This window comes from Schistocerca serialis, chromosome 1 (assembly GCF_023864345.2).
Source record: "Schistocerca serialis cubense isolate TAMUIC-IGC-003099 chromosome 1, iqSchSeri2.2, whole genome shotgun sequence".
NCBI lineage: Eukaryota > Metazoa > Arthropoda > Insecta > Orthoptera > Acrididae > Schistocerca > Schistocerca serialis.
Window position 1 is genome coordinate 682,051,145 of NC_064638.1, and position 24,776 is coordinate 682,075,920.

At 43.4% G+C, this 24,776-nt stretch overlaps 1 protein-coding gene across 1 annotated transcript in view; it reads right to left on the reverse strand.

The window, feature by feature from the left end:
• Positions 1-24,776, reverse strand: part of LOC126424527 (nephrin-like) — a 192,373-nt gene that overhangs the window by 16,538 nt on the left and 151,059 nt on the right. The window contains exon 8 of the mRNA XM_050087297.1: positions 15,993-16,322. Coding sequence (XP_049943254.1) covers positions 15,993-16,322 — 330 coding nt within the window. The remainder of the gene's footprint in view (positions 1-15,992; positions 16,323-24,776) is intronic.

Sequence of the window (24,776 nt, forward strand, 5' to 3'; positions counted from 1 at the left end):
AGTATAGAATGCTGTTGTAGCATCAATGACGGCAAGTTTTAAAACGAATGTTGGCAAGGTAAATAAAATATTTGTTCTCAGCAACAGGAGATGGATTGCAATTTCCTTACGAATCTCTGTAGGACATTCATCTCCGGGAATAAAAGTATCAATAATCATAGGATAACCTTTCCATACGTGATTAAGAAGGATGTGGGAGATAAGAAAGACATGACGTGGCTATAGGAGTTTTAGACTGCGGCCACTAAATCAAAACGAGCTTAGGGTTTGACAATGCGAGTGGCGTTCAGTGTACTCGAATGTTCCCGGATAATGCTGTTGTACACCGGGAAACCGTAAAGCCAGAAAATTGATTGCAAATGATGAAAATCTACAAGCTTAGTGACATATCTTGCAGTTGATCGTCAACACAAATCAACTGATGTAGTGCACAGATATAAGACGGAAGAACTTGTTATTTTTCCTTTGCACACTTAATGATCAGTCTTTGGGAACAACAACCATTGTTAAATATCTCTCAGAATCGTTGCAGAGCGTTTTAAAGAGGTACGGCTACATTAGTGAACGGAAATGTGAATACCAGCCTGAAATCGTTTAATTCACCCGCAGCAGAAGTAGCTTACAAAACCATTGTCCTCTTTTTGTGTTTCTCGTAAGCTGGAACTTTTAACATGTAAACAGTGGAGATGAAGGTCATCCAAAGAACAGTAGCAAGTTTTGTCATGGATTAGCATCGTTGACATCAGAGTGCCATGGAAATACTCATCCAGCGGCATCGTGTGCCACGCAGAGGATGTAGTGTTATATTGCTTAAAACAATTTCATAGAAGAGTGGGGCGCACATATTCTCCTGCCACGCACGTCTCGAGGGAAGGTCATGGCCACAAGATCAGAAACTTCGAGATCATATGGAAGTCAACCGAAATTCATTGTTCCCGCGCACTCTTTGAAAACGGATTAGGGAAGTGTGTCAAAAGACGCTGACGTTTGACGTCCTATCTGCCACAGATCGTAAAGCTGTTTGCAGATTACAGTGTGGATGGTGCAGTGGGAGAACTATTGTCGTGTTCTATGGCCAAGTCAGAATGTCTCTTACTTTTTTTTTTTTTTTTTTTTTTTTGTCATCAGACTACTGACTGGTTTGATGCGGCCCGCCACGAATTCCTTTCCTGTGCCAACCTCATCATCTCAGAGTAGCACTTGCAACCTACGTCCTCAATTATTTGTTTGACGTATTCCAATCTCTGTCTTCCTCTACAGTTTTTACCCTCTACAGCTCCCTCTAGTATCATGGAAGTCATTCCCTCATGTCTCAGCAGACGTCCTATCATCCTGTCCCTTCTCCTTATCAGTGTTTTCCACATATTCCTTTCCTCTCCGATTCAGCGTAGAACCTCCTCATTCCTTACCCTATCAGTCCACCTAATTTTCAACATTCCTCTACAGCACCACATCTTAAATGCTTCGATTCTCTTCTGTTCCTGTTTTCCCACAGTCCATGTTTCACTACCACACAATGCTGTAATCCAGACGTACATCCTCAGAAATTTCTTCCTCAAATTAAGGCCGGTATTTGATATTAGTAGACTTCTCTTGGCCAGAAATGCCTTTTTTGCCATATCGAGTCTGCTTTTGATGTCCTCCTTGCTCCGTCCGTCATTGGTTATTTTACTGCCTAGGTAGCAGAATTCCTTAACTTCATTGACTTCGTGACCATCAATCCTGATGTTAAGTTTCTCGCTGTTCTCATTTCAACTACTTCTCATTACCTTCGTCTTTCTCCAATTTACTCTCAAACCATACTGTGTACTCATTAGACTGTTCATTCCATTCAGCAGATCATTTAATTCTTCTTCACTTTCACTCAGGATAGCAATGTCCTCAGCGAATCGTATCATTTATATCCTTCCACCTTGTATTTTAATTCCATGAACCATTCTTCTATTTCCATCATTGCTTCCTCGATGTACAGATTGAAGAGTAGGGGCGAAAGGCTACAGCTTTGTCTTACACCCTTCTTAATACGAGCACTTCGTTCTTGATCGTCCACTCTTATTGTTCCCTCTTGGTTGTTGTACATATTGTATATGACCCGTCTCTCCCTATAGCTTACCCCTACTTTTTTCAGAATCTTGAACAGCTTGCACCATTTTATATTGTCGAACGCTTTCTCCAGGTCGACAAATCGTATGAAAGTGTCTTGATTTTTCTTTAGCCTTGCTTCCATTATTAGCCGTAACGTCAGAATTGCCTCTCTCGTCCCTTTACTTTTCCTAAAGCCAAACTGATCGTCACCTAGCGCATTCTCAATTTTCTTTTTCATTCTTCTGTATAGTATTCTTGTAAGCAGCTTCGATGCATGAGCTGTTAAGCTGATTCTGCGATAATTCTCGCACTTGTCAGCTCTTGCCGTCTTCGGAATTGTGTGGATGACATCTTTCCTTAAGTCAGACGGTATACTGACAGACTCGTACATTCTACACACTAAAGTGAACAATTATTTTGTAACCACTTCCCCCAATGATTTTAGAAATTCTTATGGAATGTTATTTGATCGTAAGTCCTCCAAAGGTCTTTTAAATTCCGATTCTAATGCTGGATCCCCTATCTCTTCTAAATCGAATCCTTCGTAAGTCCTCCAAAGCTCTTTTAAATTCCGATTCTAATGCTGGATCCCCTATCTCTTCTAAATCGACTCCTGTTTCTTCTTCTATCACATCAGACAAATCTTCACCCTCATAGAGGCTTTCAATGTATTCTTTCCACCTATCTGCTCTCTCCTCTGCATTTGACAGTGGAATTCCCGTTGCACTCTTAATGTTACCACCGTTGCTTTTAATGTCACCAAAGGTTGTTTTGACTTTCCTGTATGCTGAGTCTGTCCTTCCGACAATCATATCTTTTTCGATGTCTCCACATTTTTCCTGCAGCCATTTCGTCTTAGCTTCCCTGCACTTCCTATATATTTCATCCTCATCGACTTGTATTTCAGTATTCCTGATTTTCCCGGAACTTATTTGTACTTCCTCTTTTCATCAATCAACTGAAGTATTTCTTCTGTTACCCATGGTTTCTTCGCAGCTACCTTCTTGTACGTATGTTTTCCTTCCCAACTTCTGTGATGGCCCTTTTTAGAGATGTCCACTCCTCTTCAACTGTACTGCCTACTGCGCTATTCCTTATTGCTGTATCTATAGCGTTAGAGAACTTCAAACGTATCTCGTCATTCGGTGTCAGTGTTGGTCTGCTGTCGATTCTGATTAGAACAAGCCGATCACTGAACTGTTCACAGTAACACACCCTCTGCCCTACCTTCCTATTCATAACCAATCCTACACCTGTTATACCATTTTCTGCTGCTGTTGATATTACCCGATACTCATCTGACCAGAAATCCTTGTCTTCCTTCCACTTCAATTCACTGACCCGTACTATATCTAGATTGAGCCTTTGCATTTCCATTTTCAGATTTTCTAGTTTCCCTACCACGTTCAAGCTTCTGACATTCCACGCCCCGACTCGTAGAACGATATCCTTTCGTTGATTATTCAATCTTTTTCTCATGGTAACCTCCCCGTTGGCAGTCCCCTCCAGGAGATCCGAATGGGGGACTACTCCGGAATCTTTTGCCAATGGAGAGATCATCATGACACTTTTTCAATTACAGGCCACATGTCCTGTGGATACACGTTACGTGTCTTTAATGCAGTGGTTTCCATTGCCTTCTGCATCCTCATGTCGTTGATCATTGCTGATTCTTCCGCCTTTAGGGGCAATTTCCCACCCCTAGGACCAGAGAGTGCCCTGAACCTCTATCCGCTCCTCCGCCCTCTTTGACAAGGCCGTTGGCAGAATGAGGCTGACTTCTTATGCCGGAAGTCTTCGGCCGCCAATGCTGATTATTTATCAAAATTCAGGGAGTGGCGGGGATCTAACCCGGGACCGAAGACGTTTTGATTATGAATCAAGGACGCTACCCCTAGACCACGGGTACTCCTTACTTTACCGATGTGGATATCTCGCGAGATGTACACTGGAGGGTGGTTATTAGGCTAAATCTATAATGAAGAAAATAATCTTAGTATCTCAAGACTGAGCGAGGTGGCGCAGTGGTTAGCTCGCATTCGGGAGGACGACTGTTCAAACCCGCGTCCGGCCATACTGATGTAGGTTTTCCGTGATTTTCCTAAATCTCTTCAGGAAAATGCCAGGATGGTTCCTTTGAAAGGGCACGGCCGATTTCCTTGCCCATGCTTCCGTAATCCGAGCTTGTGCTCCGTCTTTAATGACCCCGTTGTCGACGGGACATTAAAACTTAATCATCTCCCCCTCCAAATCTCAACCAATACGGGACGGTGACCTCACTAAACAAACTCGTGGCCAATCTCGCAGTTCCTGTTTGAATATTTCCCACCTCTTTTGCCAGTCAGACTTCATAAGGGTCTAACAGTGGCAAAGAATACTCAGGAACAGGTGTCACGAGCATCTTCTATTGTAGGTGTATTACATTTTCCTAAATTCTTCCGATAAACGTCACTCTCTCACCTGCTTCCCCTCAGCTGTATTCACATTGATATCCAATATTAAATACCTCCTAACAGACATTATAACAATCTAGGTTGTTTCAGCTGATGGCTCAGACTGATCGCCGAGCAAGTAGGCAAATAAAGCTGCGTATTTTGCTTTATTTACAGCGCACCATCCGTAAGTATGGTATACCTAAGAGATTTTTGAAAACGTTTTATCTTGATTCAGCTATTTATTGCTTTTTTCAGATAAAATTTATTTTTCGGTGAGCCATATATAATGATAAAATTGATACTGACATAAGCACTCTGTTCAGTTGTGAGTAGGCGGTAGAGTTTTAATTAGCCGTTACCCGCTACGAATAGCGCAGGTACACCACTGCAACCGAATTTATTTGCGTTAACACTGACGAGAGACGTAAGCAAAAACATCAAATTCTCTTTATGGTCGTGGACGGGATTTGATTAAATTTATTGCGATTTACGTTAACGAGAAATGATAGCAGCGAACTGTAAAGAAAGATTAATTGGGATTGTGTGTGGCATTTTTATTACGTTTCTCATATTGAAATTAAATAACAATTCATGTTTTTTTAATAAATCGCTTGCAGACACTTCAGCTATTTAGCTGCAGACTCAAGGGTTTGAAATTGTTAAGTTTATCTGTTCACCATACGTCGTAACTATTTGAGCGCAAACGAATCCCCTCGATATCTTAAGCAGGCAGTATAGATTTATGTACAAAATGATAATCAGGTAATTATTTACTGTAGTTAAAATAGACTAACCAAGGTGATGTTTTTAATTTTTTATAAAGATATCAGTTTTTCCTATGCTACGCTAAACAGCACCGAAAATTATTTTGAAAGGAGAGAAAACAAACCACTAGCAATCACAAAATAAGAGTAGCTGTAATTTTCCAGTGAGTTGTCAGAGATGAGACATGGTCGCACTTTACACGTACCGATCTGCTACAGTATTCTGAAGCAATGGAAATTGGTTTGCTAGTTTGGGCAGTTCATTATCAAATAAATATGCTGAAATCTATAAGTACAAATACTTATAAGTTTTTTAATCGGGCTACGTTTATGTAAGAAAGATCTAAAGATGTAAACGCACAGATGCATGTTGTCTGGATCTTAGTTTCCTAATGTGAACTGGTAATGTCCTTTGACTTAAAATGTACTGTTTGTTTATAATAAGTGCGATCTCATTACCTCTTCTGTTTTTGTTTTCCGTTTATGAGTGAAAATGTTATACAAATTTGTTTCAATAACGACCTGCAATTTGCTTTTAACTAGATCATTTCGTATGTACTTTTGTCATAATTTATATCGTATCACTTTAGTGTCGTATTACGATAGGAAATGGTACAAGCCTGAATTGTAACGAAACGAAGTGTAAGACAGACAACTGACTATATCCAAGAAACTAAATACTCATATGAAGAAAATAAAAGCCGCTGGCACCATTAATCGCTGTAGTTCATCTTCTACACAAATATGGAATCGCCTGATTTCCACTGTCCATGGTCGTAGGTTTTACCGTTCGCAAGGCCAGTGAGCATACAAAGAAGTGAAGGTAACGTTGTTTTATGTGCGTTCCCAGCAACAACATAACAGCGCAAATTGATTTCTTTATGCATTCTTGCCATGTTGCTCAGGCGGCCAAACAGCAGCTGAAATGATGAGAATGCAACTTCAGACTTCGCAGAAATAGCAACGACAGTATTTAATGCAAAATATGCAGAAACAGTACGCCCGATCACAAGGTTAAAGTCACCAGACAAGCCACCTATTCCAGAATTGTACCGTGTCAGAACTGACATGCTCACAAGGTAATATGACGACTGTCTGCAGTGCATTTTGTTTCTGGCGTTCGTAAGCATTGTGATTAATGCAGAAGATCGTCCTGAGAATGCTGTACTGCCCACACCGTTGAACGCTCTTCAGCAGAAGCTACACTGAAGTGCCGAAGAATCCGGTATAGACATGCGTATTCACATACAGAGATACGTAAACAGGCATAATACAGCGCTGCGGTCGGAAACGTCTATACATGAAAAGTGTCTAGCGCAGCGGTTAGATCGATCACTGCAGCTACAATGGCACGTTATCAAGATTTAAGTGAGTTTGGACGTAGTTTTATAGCCGACGCACAAGCGATGGGATACAGCATCTCCGAGGTAGCAATGAAGTGGGGATTTTCCCCTACGACCATTTCAAGCGTGTACCGTGAATATCAGGAATCCTGTAAAAAATCAAGTCTCCGACATCGCTGCGGCCGGGAAAATTTTTTTGCAAGACCGGGACCAATGACGACTGCAGAGAATCGTTCAACGTAACAGAAGTGCAACCCTTCCGCAAGTTGCCGCAGATTTCAATGCTGGGCCATCATCAAGCGTCAGAGTGCGAAGCATTCAACGGTACGTCATATATAGGAGTTTTCGGAGCCGGAGGCCCTTTCGTGTGCGCTTGATAACTGCACAGCACAAAGCTTTACGCCCTGCCTTGGCCTGTCAACACCGACATTGCGCTGCTGATGCCGGGAAACATTTTGCAAGGTCGGACAAGTCTCCTTTCAAATGGTATCGAGCGGATGGAAGTGTACGATTTATGGGCAGCCCTGCAGGATTTATGGTGTCATTTCACTCAGACACTACTTCAGACGTTACTCGAGTCCATGCCACAACGTGTTGCGGCACTTCTACGTGCTCGCTGGGGCCCTACACGATATAAGGTAGGCATGCAACTTTCTTAGTCTTTCAGTGCATGCCAGTAGTTTTGCAGCATCAGTCATGTTTTGTCATACCGTTTACTTTTATTTCAACCACCAAAAGACAATATTAATCACATAAATTGTGGTTCACACTCTATGGTTGCTTCAACTTGTGATAGTTCAAATGCTGACAAGCCTATTGCAAATCTTCATATAATCATTAAAAATTGCGAACGTTGGTTCAGCACGCCGTGGACGAAGCTGACCGTACGGAAGCGCTGAACGGATATGATATTTTAACTCGTTGTTGAAAAAAAGTCCCATCCTAAATTTCAAATCAGAAATTACGACATTACCCCCCCCCCCCCCATATCTCCCTTTCTGACAGATAACGATGTGTCAAATTTGTATATTTTTTTTCTTTTAATAGCTTTGTAGATTTTGAAGACAGTAAGTTGAAATGGCATTGGGTCAGCAGTATTATGACACTGCCCGAAACACACGACGTTGGTTCACAACAGATATGGAAGTAAGCACGCTTATTTTCAAATAGGTTTTGGGACATTGTACCTACGATAAAAATGCAAGTCTAGTTCCAGCAAACGCATTCGAACAAACTTCCAAGATAATGAAAACGTAAGTACAACAACATCAGTGCAACCAACGAGCGGCAGTTCTCTGCAAGTGGAATCTTCTGTGCAGGATCTGAAGGTGGGGCGAACGGCGTGGAGGAGCGTTTGTCGTGTTTAAGGGAGACTTTATGTCATGCTGCATTGCTTTTCGAAACGCGGTAACCTGGATTTCCAAAAGAACGTTCCCTGCTCATTTGCGGTAAACAGAGTCACTTGGTATCCGTTTGTTTTGCAAAACCTTCGACCCAATGAAAATGAACGTAGTAGGCGAAGTGGCCGCTGCTATTATCCTCGAAGACTGACTGATTCACATCCTTCATTTCATTCAAGGAGAGAGCCCGGTATTGCAGATTCGTGCTAGAGCAACGGCTTTCCTTATAAATTCCGTATGGCAGAATTTTGGTTGTCTGATCCTACAACCAGGCTGCATTACCCTCACATTTTGTGCATAACAGAAGATCCCAGTTCGGGGACGGTTAAGGTCGATCTCGAAGACAAATCGGTTGAGAAGTGCTTGTAGCTGCATGTTCCATATAAACAAGGAAAGGCAAATATTTTGGCATGGATGCGTCCAATGCATCAAGTTTGTGTTCATTTGATTACTTACATAACTGGTTGAGTTCTGAATGAAAATATTTTGAAGTGGTTTGGACTGAACTGAAGATCTGCGTGCTCCTGTTTTACAGGAGCCAAATGCAAAACCTAAATACTTCACATCAAGGTCCAGCTTTTTCACCGTAAGGGACGCTGTGAAGGCAGAATTGGATGGACTGGACAGCGAACATATTATTATCACAGATTTGATCCAGCCATTGGATCATTCCCTCTGTCACCATGTGTCCTGCTGTAGAGATTTTAAGCCTAAGATCAAAAGACCAAACGAGGCAAAGTCAGTTTGACGCTTGGGGAGCTGTTGGATACTTTTTTAATGCACTTATTGTTAAAGGACGAGACATTGGCTATCGTTTCAATTGTATGGGGTTCCACTTAATTATGATTTATGAACCGCTACCTGCAATATTAGTCCTAGACGTGACATGCGCAACTTTCAGTCCAGCGTATAAATTACATAGATGCGCGTACTCCTTGGGGTATAGCAGTTAACGGGAAACATTAAGGCCTCACAACGCAGAACGCAAACGCAGAAGGCTAATGCAGTCTGATGTTGGACCCGATGCAGCTTGCGGTACGTAGGAAAAAGTTTGTTTGACTGTGGACCTAGCCCCGTCCTGCCTGTGGCAAGGTGCGGGATTTCCCAGTGAACACGTCCCGCAATGCTCGACAAATCAGCCACGGCCGAATGTCTGGGAACGATCGCAGGTGCATGCTTTGTGGTATGGCAGCCTTTAAAATCGCAGGTCGTTGATCGACCCGTTAGACGGTATTTTCACAGGTGACATCGTCTAACGGTACAGTTGGACGAGATTCTACTGCAACCATTCACCAAAGGATGCATGGTGGTAATACTAACGCTAGATGACAGGGTTCTCTGTTTTTTACATGGAAGTCACTACCTATGGGAGCTACTATAATTTTTAATTTATTCTTAGATGTGAAGATATTTTGTAAAATAAACTGAAAACAGTATCAGTTGAGATCGAGACTAATAATAATGAAGAATTATTTCCCCAAGATTTTGCCTGAAACGCTATTGTGCTGTCAGCTACCGTCGTTAATGCCAATTGTCTTCGGCTAGATGTGCTGCACTCGGGATTTTGGAAGCCCAAAAACTTAGACGCCGCGAAACATCAGCAAGAGCTGTGGGGATGGGATGATGAGTGGAAGAGAGGTTCTCTCAAACTGAACTTGATCACCATTGACGACCTAGTCTTCGACAACCAAAGTATTTCAACAAGTTAATAATATTCATAGCGTAATACTGCCCTCTGCCCGAATGTCGGTTTCAGACGCATTCCCTTACTAGACTTTCCTTCCTATGGACTGACTAATCAACCAGTTACAGGACCCATGAAGTTTAAAAAAGACTAAAAAACCTGTAGAACTTAGCATTTTTTACATATACAAATCACTACTAGCGATGAAAGAAAGGATAGTGACAGAAAAACTCCTGACAACTGAACTAGAGACCTACATCTACAACCACATCTACATCCATACTCTGCAAGCCACCTGAGGGTGTGTGGTGGAGGGTACCTTGAGTACCTCTATCGGTTCTCCCTTCTATTCCAGTCTTGTATTGTTCGTGGAAAGAAGGATTGTCGGTATGCCTCTGTGTGGGCTCTAATCTCTCTGATTTTATCCTCATGGTCTCTTCGCGGGATATACGTAGGAGGGAGCAATATACCGCTTGACTCCTCGGTGAAGGTATGTTCTCGAAACTTCAACAAAAGCCAGTTATATGGACTTATACTAGTGAACCCCGAGACACTACATGATGTTATCTCGGAAATTCCAGATAGACCACCACTGGATGCAGAGACTTTCATCACAGCGATAACGAAGGACAAGCTGACAGACGCAATTGCTAGGGGGGCTCCGAACAAGTCTCCGGGACAGGACGGCTTCCCAATTGAATTTTGCCGCGCCTTTGCATATCTGCCGCGCCTTTGCATATCTCACGGGACGGACCTGGATTCAGATGTACAACGAACTCCTGTTACCGCAGACTGAGATACCTGCCGAATTCACGGAGGGTATCATCATCCCAATACCCAAACCACGTGGTGGCAGAAGGCCAGGAGATTATAGACCACACACTCTCTTGAACTGCGACTATAAGATTTTCGCAAGCATCCTTGGGGCTCGCCTGCGGTCTTCAATTACTGATAGACTCCTCATACATCAAACATGCCTCGGCGGTAAGAGTAACGTACATACGGCGCTCGGTTTCTACCGAGATATCATCGCATTAGCAGCGGCATGCCGAGTGCGTGGGGCACTAGTCGCTGTTGACCTCGATCATGCGTTCGACAGAGTGGATCATATCTTTTTGCACGCAGTGATGGGCAGATTGGGAATCCCACAGGCCTTCATTCTAGTGATCATGCGACTGTTACACGGCGTGCGATCAAAGGTCTCGGAGAATGGGCGGGCACTGACTACATTGTTATTTCAAGGTCAGTTAGTCAAGGTTGTCCCCTTTCGATAGTTTTGTATGCAATGGCTTTGGAACCCTGTCTATATGGTCTCCGAAGACGGTTGGAGGGAATGCCGTTGCCACAACTGACCTTTCATTGCCGCGCTTATGCTGACGATGTGATGCTGGTGGCAAGGACAGGCGACGAAATACCGCACGGCGTTGGCATGGATACAGCGATACGGGATGGCGGCAGGAAGTGTGCTTAATCTACAGAAGTCACGCTGCATGAATGTCGGTCGCTCATATCAGTTAAGACCATAAAATGTCTAGGTGTTACGTTCCACACGGATGTGCAGCGGACAGCAGCGGATAACTACCGACGCATATTGAAGCTGATGCGGACAATTGTGTTGTTACAGAAATTAAGAGCGTTGGATATGATTCAGAGGGTGACCTATGTTAACGTATACCTAGCACCGAGACTCACTCACGTAGCGCCTGTCCTCCCTTTAACGCGCACAATGGCCTCACGGATACAAGCAATTTTCGGAACCTACGTGAGTGTTGGACACCTGTTTAAGATCCAATACACAACGCTTACACTACCACCTGGAGAGCGTGGACTAGGTCTAGTGAACGTGTATGAAAAGGCATGGGCGTTATTCGTCAGTACGACTTTACGACAGTGGCGCGGTCTATTTCGCAATATCTCGGGTGCGTTGGCCGATGTACTAGCGCCCACTTCAATGCTGCCCCCAGTCAATGTGGGCCATATTTCACCGAAGATGTCACATTTCAAGTTTTTTTTTTTTTTTTTTTTTTTTTTTTTTTTTTTTTTTTTTTTGAGCGCAGCTCAGAGAATTCTTCCCAACAACAGGACTACCGCGACGACGCGAGATGTATGCCAACTCTTACTGCGCCAGTGCCCCAGGAATACCCTGGAAAAGAAGTACCCAGACAAGAAATGGCAACAGAACGTTTACCTCCCAACGTCGGTACGTTCAACATGGTATGTGGTAGTAAATAGGAAGTTCGCAACGAATCAACGGCGGCACGCGATTCATTTGGCAGACACCCCACTATGTTTAGGCTGCGCAACAGTGGACACTGATGATCATCGTTTAGCATGTACTGGGACAGCTCCAGTGTGGCTCTTGGCACAACAGATATTGGCGTTCCTGTTACGCTCCGACCCTCACGCAAGTTCATCAGACACACTTTTTTCCCCCAAAAATCTTATTTTCCTGTCCAAAAATCCAATGCAGTGACATGGGTACGGTGAATGGTTGTGGCTACGTCAATAACGAATCGGAAAAGGACGAAATGGATTTTTGGCATTTTCTCCTGGATGGACACACGAAGCTGCAGCAGCATAAGAAATATAGGCAAGACTTCGCAAATTATTTGCGACTTACATTTATCAACCCGCCGGCCAGATGGGGTGTGGCGGGTGAGAGATGAGATAGGCGAAAAAGCCGAGATAGACATCGATCACACTTACGGACCCTTAGTTAATTTCGAGAGGACGACCCAGTCTTATACCAACGACTGGAGAACGAGTCGATAGATGTTCTCACGTCGGGTCGTGAGTAGGTGTCGCCCCCGACACGAATCTCATTTCATTGCTACAGGAGCATGTTTCTTTTGTATTTGTACTATCCGCAATGTCTTCATGTCTTTCATTTGGACATTTTCAGTTTTATTCATTTCCTTAATTAATTAATTTTCTAATTATCCACTATTTGTCAACATTTGGACATTGTAGATACTATTTATGCGGTAGTACAACAAAATGTATGTCAGCAAAGGTTGTAAGTCTGACATTGGAAAAAAAAGATAGCTGAGTGGTCAATGTGACGGATTGCCGTCCTACGGGCCCGGGTTCGATTCTCGGCTGGGTCGGAGATTTTCTCCGCTCCAGGACTGGGTGTTGTGTTGTCTTCATCACCATTTCATCTCCATCTGGAGCGCAGGTTGCCCAGTGTGGCCTCGAATGTAATTGTATCTGCACTAAGGCGGCCGGACCTGCCACGCAAGGGGCCTCCAGGTCAATGACGCCAAACACTCATTTCCATTTCCATCAGGAAAGATTATATGGAGCGTTTTCTTATTTATGCAAGAACCATTCGTGGAGTTGGTACTGATAGTTCAAAAAATGTGTTGACATGTTGAATCGTAAATTAAAAATGTAATTTTGACCTGCAGCACGAAATCAAGGAGGTTCACGAAAGCGCTCTACGAAGAATTTTTTAAAATCTGTCATTCTCCCGTACGTGGGACAAGAAAAACCTCTTTACCGTACAGATTTGTGGTGTGGGCAGACTGATCAGACACTGTACGACCAGACCTTTCCAGATGAAAGAGAAATATGCACTTGTAGCGTAAAAATGATCGCACCCAAACGTACTACAACTGCAGGCATTTTAAGATTTTGACGAGAAACATTCAAAAAGCTAAATACCAACACTTCGAGGGAAGATTCCGAAAATATTCATTTTTTAATTCTGCATCAGTTTAGTGCACCTACTTTCACAGGAATGATGAAATACGCTTGGTTTGCATCAAAGTTGATCGAAGAAAGAACAAACTTTCTGATTTAAATGGACGGTGTCGCTTCTAAAAATCCGTGTGCTTGCGAAGTAGTAGCTTCCATTAAATGTGCGTGGTGCTCTACGAATCTGTGATTCGTCTGACTCTGCGACAAACACTGCTCAGATTTCTGTTGTAGTACAATAAGCGTTCCGAGCAATAGGAAGACGATTCTGTAGTAATGATTGATTTGTTAATGAAATAACTACAACGAAAACCACCAGTTTTGAATAATTTTGCGTGGCATATTCTATTTAATGATATTCCATGCGATGACACCGAAAAAAGGTAGGTGGGCAGGATTTGAAAATATACTGTCAGTGTGGTAGCCGCGAGACTTATTCGCAGCGCTAAGCTCGCTTGATCGAAATACGACTGAAGTCATAAAAGTACTATATGGATATTCTCGGAAACTAGAGGCCGTCGCATTAAAGGCCCTTAGCCACATGCTGGGACTACAACATATTTTGGAGTTCATTGGCGACTCCATAGAGTGCTGTGTGCACAACGACCATATACGTGAAATTAGAAGGAAGTTCAGCGTTGGCCGTAATTTTGATGGTTTATTGACAGCAAAATCGATTTTCAATCACGTATCATCTTCAGTGCTGTAGAGTACAAATTAAAACACATAGGCATCACAATACCTCAATAACTAAATTATTGTGATCGTTTCATAGCACTGGTTACTGATAATACACTCCTGGAAATTGAAATAAGAACACCGTGAATTCATTGTCCCAGGAAGGGGAAACTTTATTGACACATTCCTGGGGTCAGATACATCACATGATCACACTGACAGAACCACAGGCACATAGACACAGGCAACAGAGCATGCACAATGTCGGCACTAGTACAGTGTATATCCACCTTTCGCAGCAATGCAGGCTGCTATTCTCCCATGGAGACGATCGCAGAGATGCTGGATGTAGTCCTGTGGAAAGGCTTGCCATGCCATTTCCACCTGGCGCCTCAGTTGGACCAGCGTTCGTGCTGGACGTGCAGACCGCGTGAGACGACGCTTCATCCAGTCCCAAACATGCTCAATGGGGGACAGATCCGGAGATCTTGCTGGCCAGGGTAGTTGACTTACACCTTCTAGAGCACGTTGGGTGGCACGGGATACATGCGGACGTGCATTGTCCTGTTGGAACAGCAAGTTCCCTTGAAGGTCTAGGAATGGTAGAACGATGGGTTCGATGACGGTTTGGATGTACCGTGCACTATTCAGTGTCCCCTTGACGATCACCAGTGGTGTACGGCCAGTGTAGGAGACCGCTCCCCACACCATGATGCCGGGTGTTGGCCCTGTGTGCCTCGGTCGTATGCAGTCCTGATTGTGGCGCTCACCTGCACGGCGCCAAACACGCATACGACCATCATTGGCACCAAGGCAGAAGCGACTCTCATCGCTGAAGACGACACGTCTCCATTCGTCTCTCCATTCACGCCTGTCGCGACACCACTGGAGGCGGGCTGCACGATGTTGGGGCGTGAGCGGAAGACGGCCTAACGGTGTGCGGGACCGTAGCCCAGCTTCATGGAGACGGTTGCGAATGGTCCTCGCCGATACCCCAGGAGCAACAGTGTCCCTAATTTGCTGGGAAGTGGCGGTGCGGTCCCCTACGGCACTGCGTAGGATCCTACGGTCTTGGCGTGCATCCGTGCGTCGCTGCGGTCCGGTCCCTGGTCGACGGGCACGTGCACCTTCCGCCGACCACTGGCGACAACATCGATGTACTGTGGAGACCTCACGCCCCACGTGTTGAGCAATTCGGCGGTACGTCCACCCGGCCTCCCGCATGCCCACTATACGCACTCGCTCAAAGTCCGTCAACTGCACATACGGTTCACGTCCACGCTGTCGCGGCATCCTACCAGTGTTAAAGACTGCGATGGAGCTCCGTATGCCACGGCAAACTGGCTGACACTGACGGCGGCGGTGCACAAATGCTGCGCAGCTAGCGCCATTCGACGGCCAACACCGCGGTTCCTGGTGTGTCAGCTGTGCCGTGCGTGTGATCATTGCTTGTACAGCCCTCTCGCAGTGTCCGGAGCAAGTATGGTGGGTCTGACACACCGGAGTCAATGTGTTCTTTTTTCCATTTCCAGGAGTGTAACTTGACACCAGTGCCAATGAGTTTTAATTTCTACACTACAGCACTGAAGATGATCATTATGTGATTGAAAATCGATTTTGCTGTCAATAAACAATCAAAATTACGGCCAATGCTGACTTTCCTTCTAGTATCTTGGAGTTATCGAAATCCGTGATTAGAACGTCTCATGGCCCCCTTGTAAGACAGCGTTAAGTGATGTAGTGATGATAGGAAATACTCTGGGCTTCTCCTAACTCGTCTAGGTCGGCTAACAGCGGTACGGTGCCTGCCCTAATCAAAGTAACGGGCCGAAGCTTCATGCAACTCCAGTAATGTTTCCCGTGGAGTGTCGTTGTTAGTGCTGAGAACCATAGGTAACACCGACCTGTTCTGCGCTCCGCGTCCCTGGAGGTGATCTCCTCGATGAGCACTGGCACGCTGCGGCCCTTGGCGTTGACGGCGTAGATGGCAGCCCAGAAGGTCAGGTCGGGCTCGAGGTCGGTGAGCACGAAGGAGGGGAAGTCGCTGGCGGTGAGGTTGAGGCGCGCGCTGGCGCTGGAGCTGGAAGCGGTGCCGGCTCTGGAGGCGGGAGCGGCGTGCAGCTCCAGCACGAAGTGCTGCGGCAGGCCGCCGTCGAAGCCCGGCTGGCACACCACCTCCACGGAGGACGCCGTCTGGTTCCACAGCGAGCAGTTGCGCACCGGGAACGGTCGCCCTGCGGCACCACGACACGGCTCACACTCTCACAGGTCGGCTCGCCGGCGGGGGCGCGAGGCTACGCTGACTGGTAACAGCTGTGGCAGGGGCTAAGGCGTGTAGCAAATTGCGATAGCTGGTGCCGAGACTTTTACTTACCCCATGCCACAGGAACAACAATTATTGAGCGGGGATGGAAAACGTTCTAAACTTCAAATCTGATGTGTACCTGGAGAATGACGAAAATTGTGTCTCTCTTTGCAAAAAGCTTTTGACAATGTTGACTAGAATACTCTCTTTCAAATTCTGAAGGTGACAGGGGTAAAATACAGGGAGCGCAAGGCTATTTACAATCTGTTCAGAAACCAGATGGCACTTATAAGAATCGAGGGACATGAAAGGGAAGCAGTGGTTGGGAAGGGAGTGAGACAGGGTTGTAGCTTCTCCCCGATGCTACTCAATCTGTATACTGAGCAAGCAGTAAAGGAAACAAAAGAAAAGTTCGGAGTAGGTAATAAAATCCATGGAGAAGAAATAAAAACTTTGAGGTTTGCCGATGACATTGTAATTCTGTCAGAGGCAGCAAAGGACTTGGAAGAGCAGTTGAACGGAATGGACAGTGTCTTGAAAGGAGGGTATAAGATGAACATCAAAAAAGCAAAACAAGGATAATGGAATGTAGTCGAATGAAGACGGGTGATGCTGAGGGAATTAGATTAGGAAATGAGACACTTAAGGTAGTAAAGGAGTTTTGCTATTTGGGGAGCAAAATAACAAATGATGTTCGAAGTAGAGAGGATATTGAATGTAGACTGGCAATGGCGTGGAAAGCGTTTCTGAAGAAGAGAAATTTGTTAACATCGAGTATTGATTTAAGTGTCAGGAAGTCGTTTCTGAAAGTATTTGTATGGAGTGTAGCCATGTATGGAAGTGAAACATGGACGATAAATAGTTTAGACAAGAAGAGAATAGAAGCTTTCGAAATGTGGTGCTACTGAAGAATGCTGAAGATTAGATGGGTAGATCACATAACTAATGAGGAGGTATTGAACAGAATTGGGAAGAAGAGGAGTTTGTGGCACAACTTGACCAGAAGAAGGGATCGGTTGGTAGGACATGTTCTGAGGCATCAAGGGATCACCAATTTAGTACTGGAGGGCAGCATGGAGCGTAAAAATCGTAGAGGGAGACCAAGAGATGAATACACTAAGCAGATTCAGAAGAATGTAGTCCGCAGCTCGTGGTCGTGCGTTCTCGCTTCCCGCGCTCGGGTTCCCGGGTTCGATTCCCGGCGGGGTCAGGGATTTTCTCTGCCTCGTGATGACTGGGTGTTGTGTGATGTCCTTAGGATAGTTAGATTTAAGTAGTTCTAAGTTCTAGGGGACTGATGACCATAGATGTTAAGTCCCATAGTGCTCAGAGCCATTTGAACCAGAAGGATGTAGGTTGCAGTAGGTACTGGGAGATGAAGAAGCTTGCACAAGATAGAGTAGCATGGAGAGCTGCATCAAACTAGTCTCAGGACTGAAGATCATAACAACAACTTTTCAAATCAGTGTATTCTAGCCAAAAAATTGAAATGTTGTACGAACTATACTGCTCACCGCGGTACCGCAAAATTGCCTGTTACAGTACCTATCTTTCCCGGGGTATATCTCTATGTCTTCTTCCTTGGCACTTGAAATTTCTAGCCTTTAACGGGAGTCTGTCAATTGTTTGTAAGTGTTGGTTCCATTTCCTTCTATAATCTAGAATTTTACCATTTAAACTAATTTTTTTAGTTTTTCTCTTGTATACTGACTCTTCAGTCTTTTATTGAGCTGCCTTTAACTCTTCTTAGGAATTTCATTTCTTGTGCATCGGTGCCGCTTTCTTGACTTTCGGTAATCACTCAGGTTTCGCTTCAGTAGACCAGTGTGGGGACTGCAACAGTTTTGTAGAATTAATTTGAGTATCTTTCCTAGTTTGTTTTTAAAGCTTTTTGTTGATTGTTCTACACACCTGCCTGAGTTTACTAAGATTAATTTCTATATCTTTTCTGTTGTCTTTTTCACCACTGGTAAAAAAAGAAAATAAATATTTTATTAAGAACATTCTAACTGTCATACCAAGTTACTGACTGGTTCTACGTGCCAGTAAGAAAGTTTCGTGCAACCAGAGTCTTGCAGAGAAGGAAACAGCAACCAGTCACCGTCAACAACGCTGTTTATTTGCACAAATAGCACGCCATTACCGATTTCAAATGTGACAGGTTCATCACCAGACGGCCGTTTTAGTTTATAAAACTTGTAATGTTATTTACATTAGTTTTTGCCTTTTTTATTTCCAACAGTTAACCTAAATAGCAAGAAATGTAATATAAACATTAACGGCCGTTTGTAGATATACTACCGATATCGGAAACGGTAACGGCGCTATTTGTGTAAGTAAATAAAATTATTTTCGGTGACTGGTTGTTCTGTTTTCTTTCCAAGACCCATCTTATGTTTTCTGGAAGGCCATAGTCTGAATTGCGTCAGTATTCGACAAAATACCAGGAAGACAGTTTTTATTGCAAGTTCCATTAATGAAACTTCCTGGCAGATTAAAACTGTGTGTCCGACCGAGACTCGAACTCGGGACCTTTGCCTTTCGCGGGCAAGTGCTCTACCAACTGAGCTACCGAAGCACGACTCACGCCCGGTACTCACAGCTTTACGTCTGCCAGTACCTCGTCTCCTACCTTCCAAACTTTACAGAAGCTCTCCTGAAAACCTTGCAGAACTAGCACTCCTGAAAGAAAGGATATTGCGGAGACATGGCTTAGCCACAGCCTGGGGGATGTTTCCAGAATGACATTTTTCACTCTGCAGCGGAGTGTGCGCTGATATGAAACTTCCTGGCAGATTAAAACTGTGTTCCATTAATGCTAGTACACTACCTTTTATTTGTCGTAATACAAGTACAGCAATACAGCATACGTTATTTAAGAGTAGGACTGTAGTAAACAGATAATCACTGCTCGAACATTTTAAATTTTCTAACTCCAGAGGGAAGAACAGCTTTGCACGAAGGCCATACACTATCTACTAACTAATGTTTGAAAGTCTTTCTCTATGGTTTTGCACCTAGGCCAACTCTATAGAGACATGCAACGGAGTACTGAGCAAGTAGCACTGAAAATGTTTCCATTTCAACTCTTCAGATATCATGGAGAAGTCTACGAAATTACAATTTCAGTTCATGTTCAGAACTGATAGAAAACAGAATGTGAATAACGTAGCAATGATTCTGCACAGCTCACAGCAAAATTAAATTTCTTTTTAATGTGGCGCTGTCACAACATAAAAGGACGCAGCAGTTCATTCACAAGCACACTTGGGAAAGCACACTGTGAACGGAGATGAGCGAGGTGTGTCCCTCCTTGTTGCGTATGTAAGCTATTCTACTGTGACACTGCACACATATTTGACAAATTATTTTTAACAAACGCAATCCGTAAAAGCGCAATTTCAATGATGTACTTAAAACTATAGCCGCAATACATCTTTCGGGTATTCATTCGAGTTGATGAACACCAGAAAGCGTAGTATTAATCAGTCACGCCGAGAAAACCCGTGAGATCACAGGATAAATCATTATAAGAGTACGACTTTACGCCAAAGGTTTAAACAACAAAATTTTATAGTTGTTTAAAATTACATACAGTAAAATACTGAATAAAAGTCTTTTCAGTTGAGCAGCCCAACTACAGAACCAAAGAAGTATCGACAGTACTTGAAAACTATCGACAACTTGAAATTAGTTAATGACATTTCAGTTTATTACTGATGTCTGTAAAAATGAGTATTAAAACAAAGAACTGAAAGTACGCAGGGACTCATATGGTGCAACTGCTTCAGTTTCTGACCAGTTAACGGCATCTAACGGTATGTCTGGTGTCTTGGTAGGCTGACCGTCTGCTCCCTGTACAGTTCCTTGTTGTCAGAGTTGCGCTCTACCCAACGCTCAGTGCCATCTCATTGGCGGCCACTGAGCAGCAGGTGCACTCCAAACGTCGAACACTCATGGGGTCTACATGACATTCCACATCTTAAGCGTTCCTACAGGGTATGGAAAGGTATGGTCAAACTTCCACGAAGAATTACAGGCAGAAACTACGACAGAATAAATTTCCTTCATTTCTGTCACTGATCACAAAAGTTTTGCTCCTTAGACTAGCGGTTTCGGTTATGAATGATCATTTTCAGATCTGCAGCAAAACGTGCGAAATGAAATACAACTAGTGGACAGATTATGTCTTAATACAATAAAATGAGCCATAACAAATAATCATTACTTGAATGGATGTGGAAACATGTGCTTAAAACATAACGAGGTATACCTGTTTTATAACGTGTCCTAATATAACAAAACCATGGTGGCATCGTCACAAAACAAGCTTAGCAAGGTCTGACATATTTAAAGTATGGTGTAAACTAGGCCCCAGTGCTTGTGGAGTCGTACTGTCAGTCGCGCTACTGCTCATAGCAAATTGTACAGTACAGTTAAAAGGACATGGCTAAGTGATAATACATGATCTGAGATGCCCTCGTGGTTATTTTAGGTAAAAATAATAACACGCACAACAACAAGCTTATGGTGCTTATAACATAATATAAAGCTGATAGAATAACTAAGGAAGAAGCGAAAAAGTTTAAACACCAACTAAAGTAAGTGAGAAGACATAGGCGAGAAGTCAGAGGAACTTTACCGCCAGAGGGCCTCACACACCCGGCAAAACGCCGTTCCATGAAAAGTATAAAAATGTATTGTAACTCACTTAATAATGTTATATTGTTGAAAGAAATATACTACGCAAACAGAGAAGGGAAAACCGTGTGAGTGAAACGAAAAACGTCAGAAAATGTAGAAAATATGTGGTACACTCTATACTATGTAACGACAGGGCAAGATATACCGGGTGATCAAAAAGTCAATATAAATTTGAAAACTGAATAAATCACGGAATAATGTAGACAGAGAGGTACACATTGACACACATGCTTGGAATGACATGGGGTTTATTAGAACAAAAAAAAAAAAAAAAAAAAATGCAAACCTTCAAAAAATGTCCGACAGATGGAGCTTCATCTGATCAGAATAGCAGTAATTAGCATAACAAAGTAAGACAAAGTAAGAATGATGTTCTTTACAGGAAATACTGAATGTGTCCACCATCATTCCTCAACAATAGCTGTAGTCGAGGAATAATATTGTGAACAGCACTGTAAAGCATGTCCGGAGTTATGGTGAGGCATTGGCGTCGGATGTTGTCCTTCAGCATCCATAGAGATGTCGGTCGATCACGGTACACTTGCGACTTCAGGTAACCCCAAAGCCAATAATCGCACGGACTGAGGTCTGGGGGGCTGGGAGGCCAAGCATGACGAAAGTGGCGGCTGAGCTCACGATCATCACCAAACGACGCGCGCAAGAGATCTTTCACGTGTCTAGCAGTACTACTTTTTTTTGGTTCTAATAAAACCCCATGTCATTCAAAGCATGTGTGTCAATTTTTACCTCTCTGTCTACATTATTCCGTAGTTTATTAAGTTTTCAAATTTATACTGACTTTTTGATCACCCGGTACGTACGAGAGGGGTTCGATCGATAACGTACCCTCCAAATTCTATAAGTCCCTCCAGATTCTCGAGAGTCATGCACTCCACCTCGCCTTCCATATACGCCTCCCGTCCCCTACGCGGATCCTCTATGACCTGATTCCTTTCCCCCTTCTGCTCCTACTCCTCGAACATATCCACATACTCTACACCTCCCGCCACCTTGATCCCCCCATCCCCTGGTTGCTCCTCTCCTCTCCAACCCCCGCCCTCTGCCACGCCTTCACTGTTGTGTCCCCCTTGCCCTCCATCTATACACTCTTCATCCCCTTTCCCAAGGTGGCTTCCGTAAAACTCCCCCTCCCGGATGATGCCCTCTATCCCTTCATTTATCCCTCCTATCAACTCTAATCCTCACCTTCCTCCTTTCCTTTATCCTTTTCCTGGGCTCCCTCTTCCCCTCCCCCCTCCATCTTGTTTTTTCCCCGTCTACCATCTCTCTCCCTCCCTTCTCTGCCCTGATACCTTTTGCATTTTCGTTCCTCTGCCTTTCTCCATTCCCTCTCGCGTCTGCCCTGCTGCCCCCTTCTGAGCTGTCTCTCTTTGTCGTTTCACTCCTCCCCCCCCCCCCGCCTTTCGTTTTTCCTCTTCTCCCCCCCCCCCCCCCGTCCGCAGCTCGTGGTCGTGCGGTAGCGTTCTCGCTTCCCACACCCGAGTTCCCGGGTTCGATTCCCGGTGGGATCAGGGATTTTCTCTGTCTCGTGATGACTGGGTGTTGTGTGATGTCCTTAGGTTAGTTAGGTTTAAGTAGTTCTAAGTTCTAGGGACTGATGACCATGGATGTTAAGTCCCATAGTGCTCAGAGCCATTTGAACCATTTTCTCCTCTCCCCCCCCCCCCCCTCTCTTTCTTCCTCCTTCATCTGTCCAGGTCCCCCCTCCCATCTGCCCTTGCCTGTGGTGTGTCATCTTCGTGCTGACCTTTTAGTGCAGTGTTCCCAGTGATTGTTAAGTGTTGTGCGTCTTTTCCGAAGTGTTGCAATGGACATCGGCGTTTAGATTTTCTAAAACATTTCCCTGTTTACTGGGACATAATGCCGTGGAATTTCTTCAGATGATTTTCATTGTTTCCTTATTACTACCATTTCCTGGCTGCGTGTGCGGTTGCTTACTATTGGTTTTCTGTTTCTGTAGCCCGTTGTACGGGCGCATAACATCATTTAACATAAAGAAAAACATTGTTTCCAGATCCTTGAAAGTAATAAGATTTCGCTATGGCAAATATTATTGTTTTAGGACGTGATCTGTCCACTATTTGTATTTCATGTAACAAATGTACCAGACGCCACCTGTCGGTAATAGTGTTATAATTAATATAAATGACGTGCATTCTGCCAACCAATTTTATGTGATGCAGCATGTGAAAGTTGCTGTATTTGGACGGGTTACTCCTGTAACCGAAATATCAGGTACATTCTGGTACATTTGATTTTGACTAGATAGGATGAAAACGATTTGCATTTATGAAATAGTAAATTAGTATCATTATCGTTAAAGATCTGAATATGGTTCTAGATGAACCGAAACCGTTCATATGAACAATCATTTTGCAGTCAAGACGGATTATAAGTAACATTGGAATTTATTTTGGTGCAGATTTGATAAACGCTGACTTTCACTTCATTCTGTACTTCCGCTTTAGTCGAGTTTTTGCTAATAGCAGTAATTGTATTTTACTAGCATCGTATTTATGAATTACTGGCATCTTTTGCTGAATTTCTGGGATATTTAATTTAGTGTCAGGTTAAATATCGGTGCTCGTTTGCATAGCAGAAAGTTTAAAGTCCGTTTGTCATTTTGATACGAGTTGCGATATGGTGTCTTCGGAAATCATCCACAGTTCTGTTGGATGACTGCAATGACTTTGAGTTCTTTTAAGACTTTTTTTAGAAAATGGGTAGACATAATTTTGAGTTTGAAAGTTCTTCAAATTTCAAGGTGTTTCTTTCCATTTTGCTTCTGCCACTTGCCTGTTTTCTTTTAATATTGATGTTTATGAACAGAAAGTAATACAAAACTGAGATGTCATAAACTGTTATCGACTTGAACCATGTGGTGTTGTCGATCCCTCTTCGTGTTGCTAGTCAGACTGCTCAAGTAAAAAATAAACTTAACTTTCGTAATTTTATTTTGTTTTAACACATCAGCAATGGTTCCACGTGGTACACTGAGAAAGTGATATATATATATATATATATATATATATATATATATATATATATATATATATATATATATATACATAATAAAAGCTTATCACATGTTGTATTTCGGTTTTATTTTACAGGTTTTTGTTTGCGACGTTTACTTCAAAAGAAAAGTTCCATCGTCAGAGTTTGCAAGATTTACACAGTCAAGACTATACGTCACAACCTGGCGCAGCTTATGCACTTGTAGGATGTTATGTTGTTGTAGAAATGGGAAAACATATGACGCATTGTAAGAAACACACCACAGCAATGTAAAATACCAGGATATTACGCCATTGTTTTTCACTGGTGGTGCATGCTGAAATTTCCCAAAGATATACGTTGTTAACAAATAGAAATATATAAAAGGTGACAATAATGATTCCCTTTGACTAAAGATATTTGATAAAGGTAGTTCTGTCTTGTGTACATGACATACTAGGCAAACAATATTTCGCCGAAGGCTGTAAGCCACTTACTAGTACTAGAAATTAAATTGTTATCAAGAAGAGAATTCAGAGTGATTTACAATTAATTTGTATCACCAGTTTATCCTGAAGGAACTGATGAAAATACTATGAAATATTAACCATTACCATGATACTTCAGACCTCTTCTTCCGCACACTGCAAGTGAAACGCCT